This window comes from Tiliqua scincoides, chromosome 1 (assembly GCF_035046505.1).
Source record: "Tiliqua scincoides isolate rTilSci1 chromosome 1, rTilSci1.hap2, whole genome shotgun sequence".
In the NCBI taxonomy this organism is placed as follows: Eukaryota; Metazoa; Chordata; class Lepidosauria; order Squamata; family Scincidae; genus Tiliqua; species Tiliqua scincoides.
In genome coordinates this window covers 107,129,916-107,150,946 of record NC_089821.1, presented here as the reverse complement: position 1 = coordinate 107,150,946, position 21,031 = coordinate 107,129,916, and the positions used below count along the sequence as shown (strand labels likewise).

The window sequence follows — 21,031 nt, the reverse complement described above, 5'->3', positions numbered from 1 at the left end:
CAGGGAATCACAATCCGGCCCCCATCTTCAATGAGCACCTGGCCCTCTGCAGACTTGCTGAAGCCTGTGCTGGCCCGATGCAATTGCTCTCAGTGTAAAGATGGCTGTTTGACCTCTTGCATGAGCTGTGGGACAAGGGCTCCTCCACTGCTTGCTGTTTCACATCTGTGATACAGCAGTGGCAGTGAAGGAAAGGCTGGCTTTGCTTTGTGCAAGAACTTTTATAAGCCTTGAGCTATTATTGCAAGACCTTCAACCATTCATACAAGTTCCATCTCTAATATATTCATTTATGTAAATGTATTCAAATTTGAAATGTAAATTAATTCAGCCCCCCAATGATGTGGCCCTCCTGCCAAAAAGTTTGGACACCCCTGCTGTAGGCCAAAGTAGAGTGCTAGAATTGCACAAGCGTAATGGGTCTGAATGAGCACAGAATGGATTTTGACATTGGAAAGAATTCCAAGCATATCAGCAAATGGGCCACAGTATCTGAGGAGCTAATTCAATACAGTCATCATTTATAACAGGATCGGAAGTAGACACAGGATCCTTGTGCAGTTTGAGAAATTCATTTGCTATAATTAAAAAGGTGTATAGGACCTTTACTTAGTGCTATGCCAAATGCTGAGGGGAGTCAGTTTTTTTGTGTGAAAGTGGAGGGATTGTGGAAAGGGAGAGGCAAAAGTTCCACGTTTTAAAAAGCCTATCTTCCAATCCTTTGCACTTTTCCCACATCTTATAGTAGCATTTGCTTCCCTGATATGCTATGTGGACAGTTTCACTGCCTGACAGCAATATATGGCAAGACTTTTTTTTGTTCCCAATTCAGTTCTAACCAAGTACACATTGCAGGCTGGGTCAAAATGTGTTGGGGATGCCTTTTCAAATGCACATGCTAATGTGGATCCCATAGAAAGTAATGCTGTGTGAGTGGATGACGTTTATATTTGGAATGCATCTGCATTGGAGGTTGTCCATCCTCAATGCATAATTTCTGATGAGATGCACATCACGCAAAGGTGCCTTTCCATCCATATTCTGCTCAGAATGTGTCCATTCTCCTCATTGCTAGTCATACTTGACTAGTGTCAACTTGGTTGCCTCAGTAATGGGGACATCGTCCAACTTCCAACCTGATTGGCACTCCTTTTCAAAAACAGTTTTGTATCCTTTTGCAAAAAAGCCAAAAAGAAAGGGACTATGGTTGTAGGAATGAAAATGTCCATGAAACATGCCCCCTCACTTCAGCCACTGCTTTGAATGTTCAAGATATTGATCTGAGTTATCTTCCCAACACTGGGAAGTAGGGCTCCAGAATTCCCATTTGACTGGTGAATGCTGAACCTTCCCAAAGTTGCACTGGGAGTTTCTGGCTCAAATGAATTTGATTGCAGGTGTTCTAGGATACAAGTTCCAACTGACCTTGATAATTTCAAACTATCATAGCATAAAATGTAATCTCTCTCTCTCTCTCTCTCTCTCTCTCATATGACCATGTAATTGGAGGAATGGAATCTGTACTCTTACTCGGTATAAATAATAGAAGCGAAAGTTAAACGGTTACATGTTTCCAGTAGGAGTATTTGATTCCTGCTTCTTTATTGCCCCAGGATACCATACATCGACACGACTTTGCTGTATACAATTGAAACCATGGTAGTCCAGTGGACCCATCTGATATCTGATGTGTTAAAAATGGATTCTGTATAGCTGCTCTTACAGGGAGAAAACCCCGGACCTGCTGAAGAAATACAGTTCTGGCAGAGGCAAAAGGAAAACCTGCTGGGGATTTTTGAGCAGGTGAGACACTGCTAGAAAAGCTGTATCAGTAGAGAGTGAATGTGGAGTTTCTGTTGTGAATCATCAATTAGCCACTTTATGGCAAGTGGAGAAAAGGGGGATCAATATATTGCTGAGATCCCTGCAGTAGTGCCTGCAATTATTCTCTCCTCCCAACTGTGTTCCAGGTTAATTTTAACTTGTCCTTTAAAGTTCAGTGGGAGACCTGAGCATTTGATTTATCTGCATAGCCCCACTCTTTTGTCTACATAGCTCTGCTCTGGGTTTTGTTTCTTACAGCAGTAGTTCTCATACATTTAGCATCGGGACCATTCTCATTTTAGAATGAGAATCTGTCAGGACCCACCGGAAGTGATGTCATGACCAGAAGTGACATCATCGAGCAGGAAAATGTTTAATAATCCTAGGCTGCAATCCTACCCACACTTACCCAAGTCCCCTTTACTAGCATTGTTAAAAGAATATACATAGTAGCTTATTAAAACTACAGGTCTGTAACATTTCCCCAAATGCAGTCACATACGATGGGAGCATCAAGTCTAATATATTAAAAATAAAATATTGAAATAAATGGAGACCCACCTGAAATTGGCTTACGACCCAACTAACGACCCAACCCACAGTTTGAGAAACACTGTAACTTTGACCATTCCAAAGAGGCAGAACCTAGAGACTGTGAGTATATGGAGAAATTTCAGTATAAACAGTTTTTCAGTATAAACAGTTAAAAGTAGAACATCATCAAGTTGGATGCCTGGATGCCTCCTCTGATCATTCCTACATAAGGATGTAGACAGACACTGTTGCCAGAGTGGCTAGTATTGCATCACTCTGTACCTCCAGTCCAGCATTTCTAAATGTTTGTCCTCCGCCATACCACTTTGCATGGTCTGCCTATAGGAAGTACCACCAAAAGTAACTGGTGATGATGTCATTGCCAGAATTGGGAGGCTAGATGCAATGCAACAAACACTGGTAAGAGGCTCAGGGCAGACAGGAGGGCATTCAGGCATGCGAAAAATGCATGCTGGAGCTCTGTCTGACAAGCCAAAATTCCTAAGGCTGCTTGTTGCATTGCATTTCTGATCTCACGGGGCTCTGTGGGTCCTGCAAGTATCACCTGACACCACCTCAAGTACTACTGGTGGTACGGTTACTACTGGTTGAGAAACACTACTCTCGTCTTTGCTGAAAGAATTCCAATTGGGTCAATACTCATTTCACTTTTGGAACAGTGGGAAGGTGGAGGGGCAGGTGGTTCTTTGGGATCAGGAAGTTGCTAACATTCCAAGCTTCTAAACTATCAGGGTGCTGCTTACAGAAAGGTGGTTGGTTTTGTATGTCTGTAATTTAAATAAATAATTGGCAGCAGCATTCAGAAGGGATCTAGGCTGAATGGATTATTGTTTTAGTCATATGTTGTTTCTGCTCTGCTTTTATAGTTGCAAAACCCAAAGGTTCACAAAATAATAGAGCTTCTGAAAAGGACAAGAAGCAGCTATTACCCTAGTTTCCAACAGCTCACCTTAAAAGTGGAAGAAGGTATGAGCCATGTATACCTGCCTAATAATTTCCTCGCTTCATCGAACAAGAGGTCTAATTAGTTGAGGGCTGTGGGGTTTGTCCTAAAAAGTGGGCAGGGATGAAGCTTCCAAAGGCAAAATTCCCCACCACAGCAGAGCAACCCCCTGTGGACCCCGAAAACACACCTCTAGACCAGTGATTTTCAATTTTTTTGGTCTCATGGCACACTTGACAAGGTACTAAAATTGTCAAGGCACACCATCTGTCTTTTGACAATTGACAAGGTGCACCATGCTGCCAGTGGGGGGGGGGGGGGAGGCTCACATCCCCATTGTTCCTACTAATAAATAACCTTCCCCCAAATTCCTGTGGCACACCTGTGGACCACTCACAGCACACCAGTGTGCTACACCACAGTGGTTGAAAATGGCTGCTTTAGACAGTCAGGAGACCCTTCAGAATAGGACTGTATGGGATGCAGAAGGTTAAATTAAGTTAAATTCTGTTTGCAGAAGAGTAAGGATTAAGAGTAACCTTTTGTCCCTAACAGCAGTCAGTCAAGTACTCCTCTGAAGTCTACAAGCATAGCATGACAGAGACAGCCATCCCATGTTTGTCTCCACCATCTTGTTATAACCAAAGACTTCTGCTTCTGAATACAGAAGCTCTGTTTTTATCTGCCATGAGTAATCACCACCAAGAGTCCTCCATAAATCTGTCTTATCTGTTTCTTGTCAGACCAGTGGCCCATTTCTCTGTGACTGGCAGCAGATCTCCCACAGAGGTATTCCAATCCTTACCAGTTATCCTGTGACCTTATGCATACAAAACTGTGCTCTGCGGTGAGCTGTGAACTTCTACTCTATATGGCCCACCAAGATGTCCTTCTTTGCCAGTGCAGCAGTCTGCATGACTTCCCTAAAAACTGTATGCTTCCTAAAGAGATGGAGGAAAGTAGAGGCAGGACTGGAGCATTTAGATCAGGGTTGTCCAAACATTTTAGCAGGAGGGCCACATCATCTCTCTGACACTGTGTCAGGGGCCGGGAAAGAAAGAATTAATTTACAATTTAAAATTTGAATAAATTTACATAAATGAATATGTTAGAGATGGAACCTATATGAATGAATGGTCTTGGAATAGCTCAAGGCCCATAAAAGGCTTTGCACAAAGCAAGGCCAGCCTTTCCTTAGCTGCTACTGCTGCATCACAAACGTGAAACAGCAAGTAGGGGAGGGAGCCCTTGTCCCACAGCTCAGATGAGAGATCGTACAGTTGTCCTCATGCTGAGAGCAGTAGTGTCGGTCCAGCACGGGCTCCAGCAAGTCTCTGGAGGGCCAGAGGCTCATTGGAGACTGGGGGCTCTCCAAGGGCCTGATTGGGAGCTTCCGAGGGCCGCAAGTGGCCCCCGGGCCGGGGTTTGGGCACCCCTGATTTAGATGGATGCAATTCAGACTGTGAAGTATTTGTTACCCCAGCATCAGAGTATCCAAATCAATGGTAGATAATACAGTTTTCCTCAATAAATTTTCTTTCTACTACCATTTAGCGGTTTCTGAAGCTGAAGATATTTACTTGTATCTGGGCCCTTTAAAACGCTACATTGCCGACTTGGAAGAATCCAACTTCTCAGATGCTGAACGTCTCATTGCACCCCTTTTCCATACCATCTGTCTGATCTGGACCCATTCCAAATACTACTGCTTTCGCAACAGAATTGGTGTCCTGCTACAGGAGTTTTGCAATCTTCTAATTGACAGGGTAAGGAAAATGTACTTTACACGTTTCAGTTAGCAAGTTATATGTTTCTTTGATAAAGGATTTAAATAGCGACATCTGCCATAGTAAGTTGCAGTTTATGGATTCCAGTTAGGGCGCACAAACTATTTAATTACATTCTCTTTGCTGGTCTGAGTTGTGCTTTGCCTCGCTGAAAGTCAACATTAATTGTCAAAAGAAATGTTTGTATCGTTTACCAGCATGACATCTAATGTTTTTAAGCATTTTAGGGCGCAATCCTAACCAGCTTTTCAGAACTGAGTTAAGGGCAATGTGACTCCAAGGTAAGGGAACAAACAGTGCCTTACCTTGAGGAGGCCTCTGGGACTGCCCCCCAACTACAGGATGCAGCACATGCCCCACTGGCACAGCTATGCTAGTGCTGGAAGGTTGGTTAGGATTGTGCCCTCAGTGCCATGATTGGAATATCTGCTTATTCTAAGATCGTTGGAAATCCAGTAGTTTCATATGATTTTTTAAAAAGAAGTTCTAGATCAGGGGTGTCAAACATAAGGCCCAGGGGCCGGATGCGGCCTGCGGAAGCTTTTTATCTGGCCCTCAGGCTCTCAGCTGCTGAGCAGTGCTGTTACTGCTGAAAAGGCAGCCCGCACAAAAATTGGGCTCTCCCATATCTTGAAATATGATCAAGATTTGCATATTTTCTCTTCTGTCATTGGCAGCTAATGAATTTCTAAGTGAGAAAAAGTGCTAATTGTTGCTTATGAGTTGTTTAATGGCATCACTTCCTGCCTAATGACATCACTTCCGGCCCTCAGCAGGCATCATTAATGCCATCTGGCCGTCAGTATGAAACAAGTTTGACACCCCTGTTCTAGATCATGAAAATAATTTACGCAAAAGCATAAACATGTTAACCAGATAGAAAGATTTATGACTCAGATTTTCAAGTGTGTCTAATGATTTTGGGTACCTCCATTTAATATCATGGAGCTGTAGGGAGCCTCTGAGGCCACCTAGTCTGCTTACTGAAATATGGAAAATTCACTCTGTGCATAGTTCTTTGGGAAACCAGTTTCACATTTTAAAATGGAATAGGAGAATTAAATGTTGTCCTCCTGTCGTTGTTTATATGGTTGGCAACCTTCAGTCTTGAAAGACTATGGTATAAGCCTACAGCACCCGGTATTCCCAAGTGGTCTCCCATCCAAGTACTAACCAGGCCTGACCCTGCTTAGCTTCTGAGATCAGACGAGATCAGGCATGTGCAGGGTAACAGTTGCTTATAGGCAGCTTTTAAAATGGTGGGTCTCCAATGTTAAAGGGAAAAAATTCCACATACAGTAAGGGTGACATGTGCATAAGCAGGCTACCAATACAAATTATGATACCAATAGTGCAATTCTAACCAGCCTTGCACTGGCAGGACATGCATTGTTTCAAATGTGCCATAAGGTGTGTTGTGGCAGCGCTGACTATTGTGGTGCCAGCCCTAGTGCCTGTGCCAGTTGAGGGCCTGCGCCCAATGGAGCAGGTAGGCTCTCCATGGGCCATAGAGGGATGAGGGGAACAAGTGTATGGTTGGGGGAGGGCAGAATGAAGGTGGATCAGGCCCAGGAAGGGGTGGGAACTACTGCTGTCTCCTATTCCCCCTACTGGCATGAGGCAGCTGAGAACTGCATCAGTGATTTTGCTGGTGTAAGTCTGAATTGCCCCATAGTGGCTGCTGGAGCTTACCCCAGGGCAAGAGAAGGCTACACCAGAGGCTATACCAGCACCACTGTATTGCAGCAGAGGCTGGCCCAGCTCCACTGTATCACAGCACAGCATATTCATTAGGATTGGGCTGTTAGACCCTGCCACCCCAACTGGTTGAATTTGGATTTTTATGTCTATGAGGATGTTTATCTCTTTCTCCACTTGTTGTTACACATGGCAAGGTGTGCGTTACTAGAACTGAACTGGAACTATAGTCTGCAGGAACATGTTCAATCTTTCCTGATAATACAAGATTTCACTTGAAGCATGCAAGTGCTTGAATTATAGGGAGGGGACAGTGCCCAAAGCTTTTGTGCCAGCCATCCTAGTTACTACAGTCCCATTCTATCCAACCTCCCCAACACTGATGCAGTGGTGCCAGCGTGGCCTCTGCTGCATTCTATTGGGCTTGTTGGAATGCTGGTGGGTTCAGTGAGATAAGGGGACATTTGGGGTAAGCCTGAGCCATGTCAACCAAGGTCTTCTCAGTTCCATACTTGCTAAATCTCTGGTACAAGTCTAAGTGGATCCATCTTCATGGATCTGCCCTGGGAAGAAGGATAGGATACAGTGTGCACTGCTGCACTCATCCTGCCCCCCTCCCAAGCCTGACCTGCCCACTCTGCCCCGTCCCCATCCTCTTCCTGCCTTGTTACACCCCTCCCCCAACCCCTCCACTGCCCAACTCAGAGCTTACTTGCATGCGTCAAGGCCTGCGCTGGCACCAGCATGATAGCGCAGGCCTTCCTGCTGGCACTATTAACTTCTGTGCTGTCACAACATGCTTTACGGAGCAGCAGCACTATAGGATTGTACCATTAGAAGGCTATAAGGTACTATGATGCATATACACATACATGGTGTGTATAACACAAACCTATGCATCTGTCTGAATCAAGCCATTTTGAGATCAATAACATAAAAATAGATGTAACTAAAATGACCAGTCAGTTTCTAAAAAATAGTTAGCAAATATATATTGATTTAGCAAAGTCCCTTATTGTATTTATATTATTTACTGTAGCTGATATAAGGACCTCAATCCATGAAACATTTATATGGACATCACTGGAAAATCCATGAACAGAGCAATAACTGAAAACATTGTATTTGGATGGCCATTGTATAAATCCATTACATTTTATGTGGAGACCAATGCACATTTTTAAAGATGGAAGGTACTCATTTAAATTTAGGCCTTCAACACACATATGTGTGTGAGTGAGAGAGGGAGAGAGAGAGAGAGAGGGAGAGAGGGAGAAACATACATACACAGTTCTTTGCAGGGTACCCACCCTTCTCTTATGTTTAATTCCATTACTCAAAAATGCAGAAAACTGAGCAATATTTTGCTCTGTCTGTAGAGCATGTAGAAAATTACATTTTCTGTATGGCCTTGATTTCTGAGGGAACTCAAAGGCTGATGGAAAGAGGTAAATTTTAAGATGCTGTTTAAATAGAAACAAGTAAAGGAAGATGACTTCAGGAGGGCCAGACCTCCAGAGAAAAAGGGAGGGGGGGAGAGAGAGAGGTGTACAACAGAAGATGTAACATGATGTTGAGCCAAGAGGATAGTTTCAACTGAACAGAAAAAAGAGAGGACAAATAAGAACAAAGACATAATAAAGGAGGGCCAAAAGAGTGAAGAGATTTAAAATCAAAAAGTATATGGATGTATAACCTACTACAAGAATTCAGCAGCACAGGCTAAATCCTAACCCCCATTCCCAGCCCATCACCCTTACATGGGCCATTTGGATTTGTATCAGCTAATTCTCAAAAATTACAAATTTGAGAAACCCCATAGGGGAAAAAAAATCCCTTTACCCCGAGTTGTGCTCCAGTCAGCACCTATCTTGTGCTGGATACAGTGCAAGCCAGTTGGCCTGCCTGTTCCAGCGCAAGTTAGGATTGGGCTGCCTGTAATGGTATGTTTGAATCAGTAGACCATAACATTTGGTTGGTAATGTGTAAGCTTAAAGTTTAACTACATATATACTGAAACCAATTGAAGCATTTAATATACAAAGTACAGACAAATGCTTTTGCAGTTTGTGTGTCTTTTTCAAAACTATGTACCCGTCCTTTCTTCTTTCTTTTCCCTTGCCTCCATTGCTCCTCTGACTTCCTGAATAGGAAATGAAGGAGGGGAAAGAGCAGAAGAGGAAGTGTGAAGGAGAGGAAAGTGGTGGCCTAGAGCACCACTGACACTTGGAACATCAAAGACACTCCACCACACCACTCTCCTCTCCTCCAGTTGTTTTCTTCTGCTCCTTCCTGTAGCGTTGCTATATAAGTGCAGGGCATAGCAAATGCACCAGGCTATGGCTGCTGAGAGGGGCAACATCAGGGGCTGGGGGGCAACATTGGGGCAGCCCCACCTGCATGCGAGTTGCCTTGGGCTGCTGCAGCCCTGCCAGGTGCCCTCGCACTGCGTTTGGGCAAGAAGGAGGCGAGGAGACGCACCGCGTGTCTGTTGCTGGTGGAGCCTGGACAGGGGTTGAGCAGTAGGCACTGAGTGGAGAAAGTTTGCAGCTCTGCTCCGTTGTGCCTGAGACCTCGGCAGGGCTTTGGAAGGCTTTCGTGGGGCACTTCAATGCGGGGAGAGGAGGTGCAGGAGAGGAGGCAGCTGTGACAGGGCCTCCTTCTCCTCCCTCCCTCTGCTGAGAGCCAACAGCTGCAGGCGCTGAAGGCTTTGTTTGCCCCTATCCCACCAGAGCCAGCAGCGGGAGGGAGGATGAGGCGCGTCGCCCCCGCCGCTGCCACCACCACCAACACCACCACCTCCTGCACGGCCTCAGAGCACAATCCTTTGCATGTCTATGTAGAAGTAAGTCCCATTGTGTCCAATGGGACTTATTCCCAGTAAAGCATGGACAGGATTGGAGCCTCAGTCAGATAGGCACAACTTCCTCCTGCCTGCCTGCCCCAAGACCCAGGTCCTCCTCCGCCCCCCCCCAGCTGCAGCAGGAAAGCCTTCCTTTCACTCACCCACTCAGAGCCAATCCTTGGCATGTCTACTAAGAGGTAAGTCCCAGTGTAGCCAATGGGGCTTACTCTGAAGAAGGTGTGGAGAGGATTGCAACTCAGAGCCCAAGACTGTGCTGGTCTACTCAGAAGTAAGTCCCATTATAGCCAATGGGACTTACTCCCAGGAAAGTGGGACTGGGACAGGAGCCTGACAGCCCAGCCCAGCTCAGGCAGGTCTACTCAGAAGTAAGTCCCATTATACCCAATGGGGCTTACTCCAAGGTAAGCGCAGATAGGATTAGAGCCTCAGTCAGTCAGGCGCAACTTCCTCCCCCCTGCCTGCCCTGAGTTCTCCTTCCCCCATAATCAATGTGAACAGCGGCTTCTCCACAACCTCCTCTCCCCCCCCCCCCAGCGGCTGGACCCAAGCTGTGCCACCAAACAAAACCCCACCTCCCCTCACACGCACAGGGCTCTCCTCAATGTAGCCCATGGCCCAATGTGCCTGGCTGGTGGGGTGTGTGCCAGTGGTGGCAGGCTAATTCTCCCCCCCCCCCCATGAGCCTGACGGGGCTGCAGGAGCAGCCCAGTGTAAGACCTCAGAGGGAATGGAGGTGAAGTAGGAGGGAGCTGGTGCTGGGGGGAGGCAGCTTGGGGGATGTGGCAGATTTTTTATTTTTCACTTTTTAAAAAAGTGGGTGTGACATCAAAACCTGGAAGTGATGTAACTTCCGGGTGTGACGTCGCTTCCAGGGCAACATCTTGAGCTCTGCATCGGGCAGCAGGATCATTAGCTACGCCACTGGCTCCTTCCTCATCTTCCTTTTCCAATATCAGCATGTATTGGGGGGAGCAGAAGCAAGCCCATCACCAGGTAAAGGGGGAGGGGGTGACATTTGGCACACTGCCTCAAACACTGGGAGGTCTTGTGCCAGCCCTGAAAACAGTATCTCTTTACAGCTAGACTCACATAACAAGAAAGTTATGGCAGCCTTTGGCAATCTGGACCTGCGTGAATATGTGAGGCTTATGCAAGCAAAAACTTAGGAGGCCTGAAGTCTCAAAAGCAACTCTGAATGTGCATTTCAAGCTTAAGTCCTTTCTACACAGTGCTCAACACTTTTTACTGCTGTGGCTCTTGGAGCTGTTTTTGTTTAAAAGACCAGAATAGCTGTTCCTCGGCATGTGGCCCCTCCCATTGTAATGGAGACTCTCATGCAGAGAAAACATGAACATGTGAAACTGCCCTTCCTTCTTTCATCCATTGCCTTTTGCACTAGCTTTGTTTCTGGGACAACTGCACATGAAACTGCAAACTTCACAAAACTAATAAACAACAGGAGGGGGCAGGCTTAAACTGACAAAAAGCAGGGAAATCAGGCTAACTGTGAGCCTGTGAGCTCTTGTCCTTGCGTGCACAGGAAATACAGCACATATGGCAGGCAAAATCATCCTGTGTGTGGAATCCCTGCTGTATGTTGCCATGCCAGAGCCGAAGAAACACAGGCTTTCAGAGTTAACTCTCAACTGCCTGGCCTGCTGGTGTCAAGGCCATACAGGTGAGGATTGCATCAAATGGCCCAAAGCATTAAATTGTTGCAGATCGCTCTCTTTTCTGTTAGGAAACAATTCATTTCATTGGTAGCAAATTCAAATTCAGCCATTGGGAGCAAATAATTTAATAATATTAAAATTCTTGATCAAGTTAAAAAATGGAGAAATGTCATTAATATATATTCTTTTCTTTCTTTTTTCCCTTTCTTTTTTTCTTTTTACATTTGTTATTTTGTTCAGCAATTGTATTATTGTATCGTTGGTTTATTATTCACCAAATAAAGGAGAAAAAAGTAAAAGTGCTATGAACCCAGCTCCTTCTACCTGAAAATAGCCATCCGAAGCCACATAAGATCCACTGTACACACATTGTCTATGCTGTAAGGGATGCAAACTAAACTAACGGATTCCTCCACTGCAATGAATGGATTATCACTTGCAGAGTTCAAAGCATTTGAAGGAGAAGCCAGAACAGTGCAGCCACACCCAATGCCTCCTCTGCCTGATTCTCCTGCTGCCTCCTCCTGCAAGTGATTTTGGTGACTCAGAACCTGGAAGTAATTAGCAGTGATGTCATCATGTCACAGCCAATTATTTCCACGTCTGCCCAGTTAGGGGTGATGCTGGGGTTTTGTGATCCCCTTTATAGTAAAAGCTGGTCAGTCCTGTTCTAGACAGAAAGGACATTAATACATTGTACAAGTAAAATTGTAAATGCATTCTACTAGTCCATCAGAATTTGCTCTAGAGCAGTGGTTCTCACTCCTTTAGCACCAGGACCCACTTTTTAGAATGAGAATCTGTCGGGACCCACCGGAAGTGATGTCTTGACCGGAAGTGACATCATCAAGCAGGAAAATTTTTTACAATCCTAGACTGCAATTCTACCAGTATTAAGTCGAACTTACTATTATTGTTAAAAGCATCTTCATAGTAGCCTGTTAAAAGTACAGATCTGTGACATTTCCCCAAATGCAGTCACAAACCTTGGTAGCATTGTCTAATGCAGGGGTCTCCAAACCCCAGCCCGGGGGCCAGATGCGGCCCGCAGCAAGCCTCTATCCGACCCGTGACAAGCCTCTTGTCCCCTGAAAGCTTCTGGCCCACTTGGCTGAATGTGACAGGAACTATGCGCTTGTTGTGTATGGAGGGTGTTCTAAGGGCCAGAGAGGTTGAATGAATGAGCCCATTCATTCATTTATTCACTCATCTAAGTTCTATCTTTAATTTATTTATATAAATTTTATATTTAAATTCTTTTTCCGGCCCTCAACACTGTGCCAGGTATTTGCTGCGGCCCTCTGGCCAAAAGGTTTGGAGACCCCTGGTCTAATGTATTAAAGATAAAATATTGAAAGAATGGCAACCCACCTGAAATTGGCTCATGACGCACCTAGTGGGTCCTGACCCACAGTTTGAGAAACACTGCTCTAGAAGATTGGGCTGAAAGTGATGTTAGGATGTGAATTGTTACAGCAAAGGAAAATTGTGACTGTGAAGAGAACGCTTGAGTAAGATTTTGAAATACCGTTTAAAAAATAATTTCAATTTGTTGGGTCCTTTCTATCAAAATAGGCTTTTGCATATCTGATCCCTGAGGAGATTTTTACAATGGACCTAGAAGAGGGAATGGAAAAAATAAAGCAAACGCTACGGATATTCAGAACTTTCAAGAAAACATTCTTTACATATCGAGAAGAAATGGTTTGTGAGCATGGTAGCGAAGCCAGTGTGAAGCCATGGGACTTTCCCTCTCATTTGGTGTTCTCAAGATTTGATAAGATCCTCCAGAGGCTGCTGTATATTGAGGTAAAAAAAATCTTACTTTTAATTAACAACTTTTAATTTGTCAACATTGAACTCCAGTGCCTATTTATCATACCATGTGCTGGTGGTACTGTTAGGCTCAAACTCTAAACATATAGGTACTACTTCTGTATTTGTTAAAGGAAATAGTATGTTTGAGGATAGAATGAAATGGGTTCCAACCACTGCAGGGGATAGGGGGATCTTTAATTCTTTGCCCAGGGGTGACCAAATGTCTATCTAACTTTTGAACAATTTCCCCTGATGAATATTAGAATTGTCTAAACAGGTTAGGCATGATTTATTACATAACAATTGCACTTCGTTGGCTTTACTTGTTATTCCACATTTGTCAGACATCTTTCAAGTCGCATTTGTATTGTTGGTTGTATCTCCTCAAGTACAGGATAGTGTACTTCCATTATATTAATTCTGTCTGCACATGTTTCCTATTTATTATTCATGTCTTTCTCGGCTATGAACAAGGTCTGTCAGATATTGAAAACTTTTGTCACACTTTAATGTTTGTCCTGTCAGAGCACACCCATGACTGAAAATTGTGCAGTACTGAATTCAGGAATGAAGTGCAACCTACCTTGTATGCGTCTGTGCATCATTATTCAATTCTGAGATCATTTGTCATAGAAATATTAACTTGTCACTGCTTTAATCTTCTTCTTAATTTAACATTATTTCAAATTGAAGACCATAAGATGCTTTGCCACATTTTTTTAGTGTAAAGAATTAAATGTACACAATGTGTAATATTGTTCAGTTCAAGAGTTTAAGAAACCTTTATTGGCATATTTAAAATACAAACAGTGTAAAACAAAAGACTGGATGGATGGATGCATGAAAGACAGTTCACCTCCAGCTGTAACCAACCAGATCTTACTACATAGGCTCAACCATTTGTGACCATCATAGAGATACATCTCTTGATTATCATATTTATATACTTAGCTACCACCCCAGAAAGCTCCTCATTTGCCCCACTGAATGTAATATTGTAATACAGGCATGCCCTGATATCCACAGGGGAGTCTGTTCTGGAACCCCTCATGGATACCTGAATCCATGGATACCAGGGATGCCCCCCACCTCTCAGGCCTGCAGAGGCTGCAGGTGGACACATGTGGCCTCTACGAGGCTCAGAAGAGCCTCCGGAGGATGCAGGGGTGCAGGGACCCCACAACCATGGTTAAGTGAAACTGCGGATACGAGAACCGCAGATAAAGAGGGCCCTGTATTTGTTATACTGGTACATTTACCATACTGGTGGATAACCATAACTAGAGTAATTTTAAGATAAAATTTTATGTCCCAATTCTATCTGGGATTGGCTGGCGTGAGCAGGGTTTGCCACAATGGACCAGAGTTCTGTTGTTGTAAAATAGTTTCTAGCAGCTCACACATTTTAGGTGTGCTGCCACAACCTGCAGTAGTGCAGGAGACCTACTATGGGACCAGCACAGGTAAGTGTGGAATGAGATGGGGTTGGGGAGGAATGGGGATTATCCTAAGTGGGATGGAGGGCAGGGAGGTAGTTGGACCATGGGTGGTATTGGAATCACTCGTGATTGCAGCTATTCTAATCCAGGGGTGTCAAACATAAGGCCTGGGGGCCAGATGCGGCCTGCGGAAGCTTTGTATCTGGCCCTCAGGCTCTCAGCTGCTGAGCAGTGCTGAGGTGTTACTGCTGTAAGGACAGCCCACATGAAAATTGGGCTCTCCCATATCTTGAAATATGATCAAGATTTGTGTATTTTCTCTTCTGTCATTTGCAGTTCCTAAGTGTTCCTAAGTGAGGAAAAAGTGCTTATTTTTGGTTATGACCTGTTTAATGACATCATTTCCTGCCTAATGACATCACTTCCGGCCCTCAGCATGCACCATGAATGCTGTTTGGCCCTTGGTATGAAACGAGTTTGACACCCCTGTTCTAATCCCATCTGTCTCCCTTACCTCTGCCACTACACGTCTCAAACTTACAGGAATATATATGAGGAAATCCATGGTGGTGGTGAAGGCTTTCCCTGGGGTAAGTGAACAAAAGTCCACTTACCCTGATGAGACCCTTCTGACTGCACAGCCCAGGAGATACAGTGCACACATACTCCATTGGCTGCATCAGCAGCAGGATTTGGGTAGGATTGGGCTGTTAACAATATAACCTATATGGAAGAAAGAGTCCTAACTGAATCTGTTTTTAATTTAAAGGAACTTTTTACGTCAGCTATTGACTTTATTAAGTTAGAAAAAATTGAGATTGGGGGCCTGAGAGGGAAGATCCTCAGTGAAGAGATTCACTGCATGAATGAAGAATTTCATGAAAGCTGGAAGATTCTGCAAGAAAGTAAATATGATCCGCTGGACTACAACTGCATGGTATGCAACAATATATTTTGTGAATATAGGTTCCCCTGACCTAGCTAGGAGCCACAAACATATGGAAACAGGCTGTACATTGGTACAGTACATGAAGTGCCGCTTCTGATCTAGCTGTCAGGGCTACAACAGTGCTTGAACAATGAGAAGAGGATGTTGGGGTGGGGGATCCTTAGTGAAATCCACAATCTTCATTCCTTTAATTATAGGGGGAAAGCTAGGAAGCCCTAAGTGAAATTTATAAGCCTCACCACTAACTTCCCCTTACTGTATCCAGATCATGCCTTTCTAATTTTCTAATGGCTTAGCTAATAGCAGTAGCTAAGGGCACTGTCACTAATGGAGGTTGGGCCTCCTCTAAACCACCTGAGATAAGGCTGTGCAGGAGGTGGGAGGGAGGCGGGAAAGGGAAGGAATGGGGTGGGCAGGATGGGATGGGAAGGCAATGGGGTGGTGAGGAAGGGGGATCATGCCCAAGAAGGCAGAGGGTTTGGCAGCAGTGGTACCTGCTGAATTCTGACTCCCATCCCAGGTCTGATCCGCCTTCACTGGTCCATGCAGACTTGCAAAAGCGGTATAGCTGGTGCTGGTCCAAGTAGCTCCAGCAGCTGGGCACGGGCTCATTCTGTGGCAAGGGAATGAATGTTCCCTTACCCTGTGGAGCCCTTCTGAGGCTGAAACTTCCCCATGGATTGCAGTGGACACCATGTTGGCATCACTGCTTCACAGTGCAGGGAGTTAGGAAGGATTGGGCTGTGTGTCAGCCATTCAAACAATATGTATCGCAACATACAAAGACTAAGGATGTTATTGGTGTTGATTAGACCAATGAACATGACCATTTTCATAGTGGGATTTGTGCTGAAATATACATTTTTCAGTTGTTAGCAGTAGTTTCTAAACATACGGCTGCATATTCAACTGTAAACTGAAATGCAAGTTTATGTTTTCTATACGTTGTCATACAGGAATTTCTCTCAGATTACACAAGATGTATTCAGCAGATAAACGACTTTGATAACCGGTTAGGAACAATACTAAATCTTGCTTTTCAGGAGCTAAGAGGACTTGAATCTGCTTTTAAGGTAAACATATTTATTGCTGTTTTAAAAACTAAATTTTTTTGGGACCTCTGTTATATAAGCTTGAAAACTCCACAGATCTCCACAGTGTCTGATATGGTGTCATGATGTCTAGGATAGCACTGAAAGAAACCACATTCAACTCTGTGAATCTGTGCTTCTTTCTACCCTCAGATCACGTCAGCACATATATTGCACACTCTGTCATACACGCATCCAGTTTTCTTTTCACTGCCATACTGCCAATGTGAATTTATGGCCATGTTACAGGCCTTCCAACCCAACTGATGGGATCTGTCTTTCACCAACAGCCCTCACACTGAGTTACCTGAGGAGGAACCAAAAGGAGACAAGATCTGGATGAATGGCTCCTTTCTGTTCCTCTTTCTCCACAAACATACACATATGTTTCTCCACAAACATACACATATTCAAGACTTTTTGTGGGTAGGGCTTTGATGGAGACAGGCTGTAGAGAAGTGGACCTAGTTAACCAATTGTTCTATAGGTTAAAAAAAAAGTGAAGTTTATATCATCCAAACAAAAAGTTATACTGAGAAATAAAGCAGGACAAGGGAAGAACAGTCAAAAGTTATCCTTGAGATCAAAATGTCAGGTTCAAAAGAAATTTAAGCGAGTTCTAACTAAGACTTCCCTGACTTAAATAGTACACATTCAATTAAACATCAGGCACCAGGGAGAAATATCTTCTTAAGAATCAACCTTGTCCTGGATAGACCCCAACAAGCTTTCATCCTGACTGAGTTCCTGCAATTTCACCTAGTTGGTTAGTTTCTTTTGCCCTATTTTGGGGAGATTAGCCCCCAAGGTCCAATAGGATGGCGTGAAATTAACAGTTCTTCCACTTTCAAGTAAAGTAAGCTGACTGGATTAATGACTAGGCGTGACCTAAACCCAGCAAGGATCTTGGAAGGTTTTGGTTAAGGCTTTTATTTCCTAGGCAATACCAGGCATCATAGGACTTAATAAACATTTAAGGGGATGTTGGCATCCTTCAATCTCGGAAGACTATGGTGTCACGCTCTGAATGGTGGTTCTGGAACAGTGTCCTCTCCAGTGCGCGAAGCCTGGGTAAAGTAGGTATGGAGGTTAGGCTGTTACCCATGCAGCAAATCCCCCCTCTCCATGTCACTGAAATGGTCATTAAGGGGGGAATGCTATATGTAGTACATGTGATACATAGCTTTGGACAGATGGGGGCTGAGTCCCAAGTTAGTCTCAATATACACAGAATGCTGTCATTTAGGGGGAAAGGGGGTCCTCAGTTGAGGCATGCTTCTTCATGACACATGGATAATTATTGATTTTCAAAAATTCAGTAGAATTCAATCAGTATAATTGATAACAACATACCCTTGAGCTTTCCAATACATAGGGATAACTACATTACATACTCTTAAGAGGATTAGAATGTCACTCCTGTGTTCTTAATTTTTGTTCAGCTTTATTTTCCTATCACATCTAATTTGACTCCATCATCCTACTTTTCTCTCTTCACACCAGAGACAGGGCTGGTCAATTTATGAGGCCCACTGAAGTGGTCACTTCAGGCAATAGGTTGATGGGAGGCAGCCCAACCCTGTCCACTTATATGCCTTCTCCTGCTTCTCCTTCTTCTTCCACTCTTTCGACTGGAAAAGGAAGAGGGGGACAGAGAAGAAGAGGAAACATGGAAGGAAGGAGAGTACTGGGCTAGGACATTGGAAAGTGGGAAGAGCAGAAGCTAGCACATCATTGGGTATGGAGGGCAGCAGTTGGCATGCCACTTCAGGTGCCAGGACATCTTGGGCTTGGGCTGGCTCTGACTAGAGATATACTGCAGACACTCACCCATAAATCAATCCCACAGATAAGTCGAGGGCAGGTTCTGAGCCAACAATCACGGAATTTTCTATGACCCTCAGATAAGTCGGGGTTAAACTTAGGGGGGTGTCTGAATATAGTTTTGTCTGATTTTACTCAAGGCCAGATCCTGAAAAAATAACCTACCACTAATTGTTACCTAAGAACTGTAGTCTCTAATTTATTAAAAACATAGTAAAAGATCATCAGATACATTTTTATTCTTTTTAAATTGTGGTCTTCATCACCTTTTTGTAAGCACTATCAGAGTAAATGCACTGTAAACAACATACCAGTAAAACAGTGGTTCCCAACCTGGTATTCATGTACTCCCAGGGACACTCAACAAGACCTTTAGGGGTACTTGAAAAAGAATGGAATAATGGTAGAAAAAGGCAGGTCATGCTCCAGAATGCCTTGCAAGACAGGAATGCCTTGCAAGGACCAGCAAGGCAGGAAGGGAGGTAGTTAGTTGACTGTGAAAGCCCCACCAATAGCTAGTTTTTGGTCATCAATTCATGTATGAAACAGTGATTGAAAATCAGCACAGTAAAAAAACTGAAACATAATATGGAAAGTGATCAATCACCCAGAATTTCTCAGCACGCTTCTGGTGCAAAACAGTGCAAAGGCAGAGTCTTCTGTTCTTCAAACAGATAAAAAGAGAAAACACTGTGATGAATACATGAAGTCTGGGCTTTCATAGAGAGGAGATGAGGGCTTGTATTATTAATTACAAACATTTTGCTAATACGAAGGGTACAATTTATGGAAATGGGCTGCCAAGGGATATGCAAGTGAAAAAGGTTGAACCATGAATGAAATCCACCTTTAAGTTGTGTGGTGTGTTAAGCCAGAAGCTCTACGTACAACATACAACCCATAACACATAACTGGGAGTGTGCAATTCAATTCACAGCAGAGAGATGCAGCTGCATATATTTGCAACCCTTATTACTGAGAAGTAGACCCACTGCTTTCCATGGGTGTTATTCTTAAGTAAGGGTGCATTGAATTGTAGCCTGCTTCAGATGGAAAGGAGGTTTCCCATCCTGGTGTTTCAAAAAACAGACCTGCTTTGCAAGCATTTGCAAAGCAGTACCAGGCTGCAGCAGACGGAAGGAGAATAAAAGGTTAACAAATTGCTTCTAAGGAGCTGTGCCTGCCTGCTGCTTGAGAAACTTGGCCCTGTCTGTCGCTTGAGAAACCAAACTGTTCAAAGGCTTTGCCCTCTGATTGACCTTGAGATAAGGCAAAGTGATAATTTGAGTTTGATTACTTGGCAAAAATTTCACATACTATAGGCGAGTATCTACGGCAAGGGTGCTCAATACGTCGTTCGCGATCTACCGGTCGATCGCGAGGCAAAATGAGTCGATCACAGGCTTCTCTCCCGTCCACTCATTCCTGGGAGTGAGCCCCGTCCTGGGAGTGAGCTCCCTGGGAAGTGACGCATCCCTGGGAGTGAACTCCTGTCCACGCATCCCTGGGAGTGAGCCCCGTCCTGGGAGTGAGCTCCCAGGGAAGTGACGCATCCCTGGGAGTGAGCTCCTGTCCACGCATCCCTGGGAGTGAGCCCCGTCCTGGGAGTGAGCTCCCTGGGAAGTGACGCATCCCTGGGAGTGAGCTCCTGTCCACGCATCCCTGGGAGTGAGCCCCGTCCTGGGAGTGAGCTCCCTGGGAGTGACGCATCCCTGGGAGTGAGCTCCTGTCCACGCATCCCTGGGAGTGAGCCCCGTTGACTTTACTGGGGCTGACTTACCTTTCTTCTGTTTTTGTACTGGTATGTATTGAGATCCCCCCCCCCCAAACTTCCATCTGTTGGTTCTGTGTGCAAGGGGTTTTGCAGTGGTCTTGCTGTGATGTCTATATAGAGATCTTCCCTCCCCCACACCTTTCCCCTGTTTTTGCACTGGTCTGTATAGAGATCTGCTATTGTGTATTGGAATCAAGGAAGAACTGGTGAGGAGGTAGATGTGGTGTCAGCAGTGGCCCCTTTAAGGGTAAGGTCTGGGCATCCAGCAGAGTGTGCTGCACAGCTGCAGCCACTTGAAGGCAATAGGGCCCTCAGGGATATAAGAGCACCTGAGGCAGGAAGGGCTCCACTTATTTATGTGAGTCAGCCTTTTCCTACATGAAGATCATTAAGTCCAAGTACCATTCCACCATGACTGATGAACATTTGGAAGTGTGCTTGAGGCTGGCTGTCAGCAGCTACTGTCCGAACTATACATCCTTGGCTGATTCACTTCAGTGCAAGTCATCAAAGTAAACTCAAGTAATTACAAAAAATGTTTATAGTTAATTATGTTGTGTTGTGCAATATTGGCTCATGCGGTTATGCAAGGTACACCAACATACATTGTACACATAAATGTTATATGTTATGATGGCGCGAACATTGTAAAAAAAACTCTGGTAGATCTCTGGGCCTTGCTGGGTTTCAAAGTAGCTCTCGAGCCAAAAAAGTGTGAGCACCCCTGATCTACGGTATACTCCATGACACTGGGAACTGATCAAAAGCACAATTAGGTGTTACATGGAAT

The 21,031-nt window shown here is 44.4% G+C and overlaps 1 protein-coding gene and 1 pseudogene across 1 annotated transcript in view; one reads left to right on the top strand and one right to left on the bottom strand.

Moving 5' to 3' along the window:
* Nucleotides 1–1,005: 1,005 nt before the first annotated feature.
* The window catches only part of LOC136645409 (dynein axonemal heavy chain 11-like), a 264,485-nt gene continuing 244,459 nt past the window's right edge, over nt 1,006–21,031 (top strand). Inside the window, 7 exon segments of the mRNA XM_066621643.1 lie at nt 1,006–1,022; nt 1,614–1,803; nt 3,246–3,345; nt 4,877–5,088; nt 12,922–13,155; nt 15,373–15,540; nt 16,509–16,625. Of these exon segments, the coding sequence (XP_066477740.1) occupies nt 1,006–1,022; nt 1,614–1,803; nt 3,246–3,345; nt 4,877–5,088; nt 12,922–13,155; nt 15,373–15,540; nt 16,509–16,625 (1,038 nt within the window).
* LOC136638120 (5S ribosomal RNA) lies at nt 6,235–6,355 on the bottom strand (annotated as a pseudogene).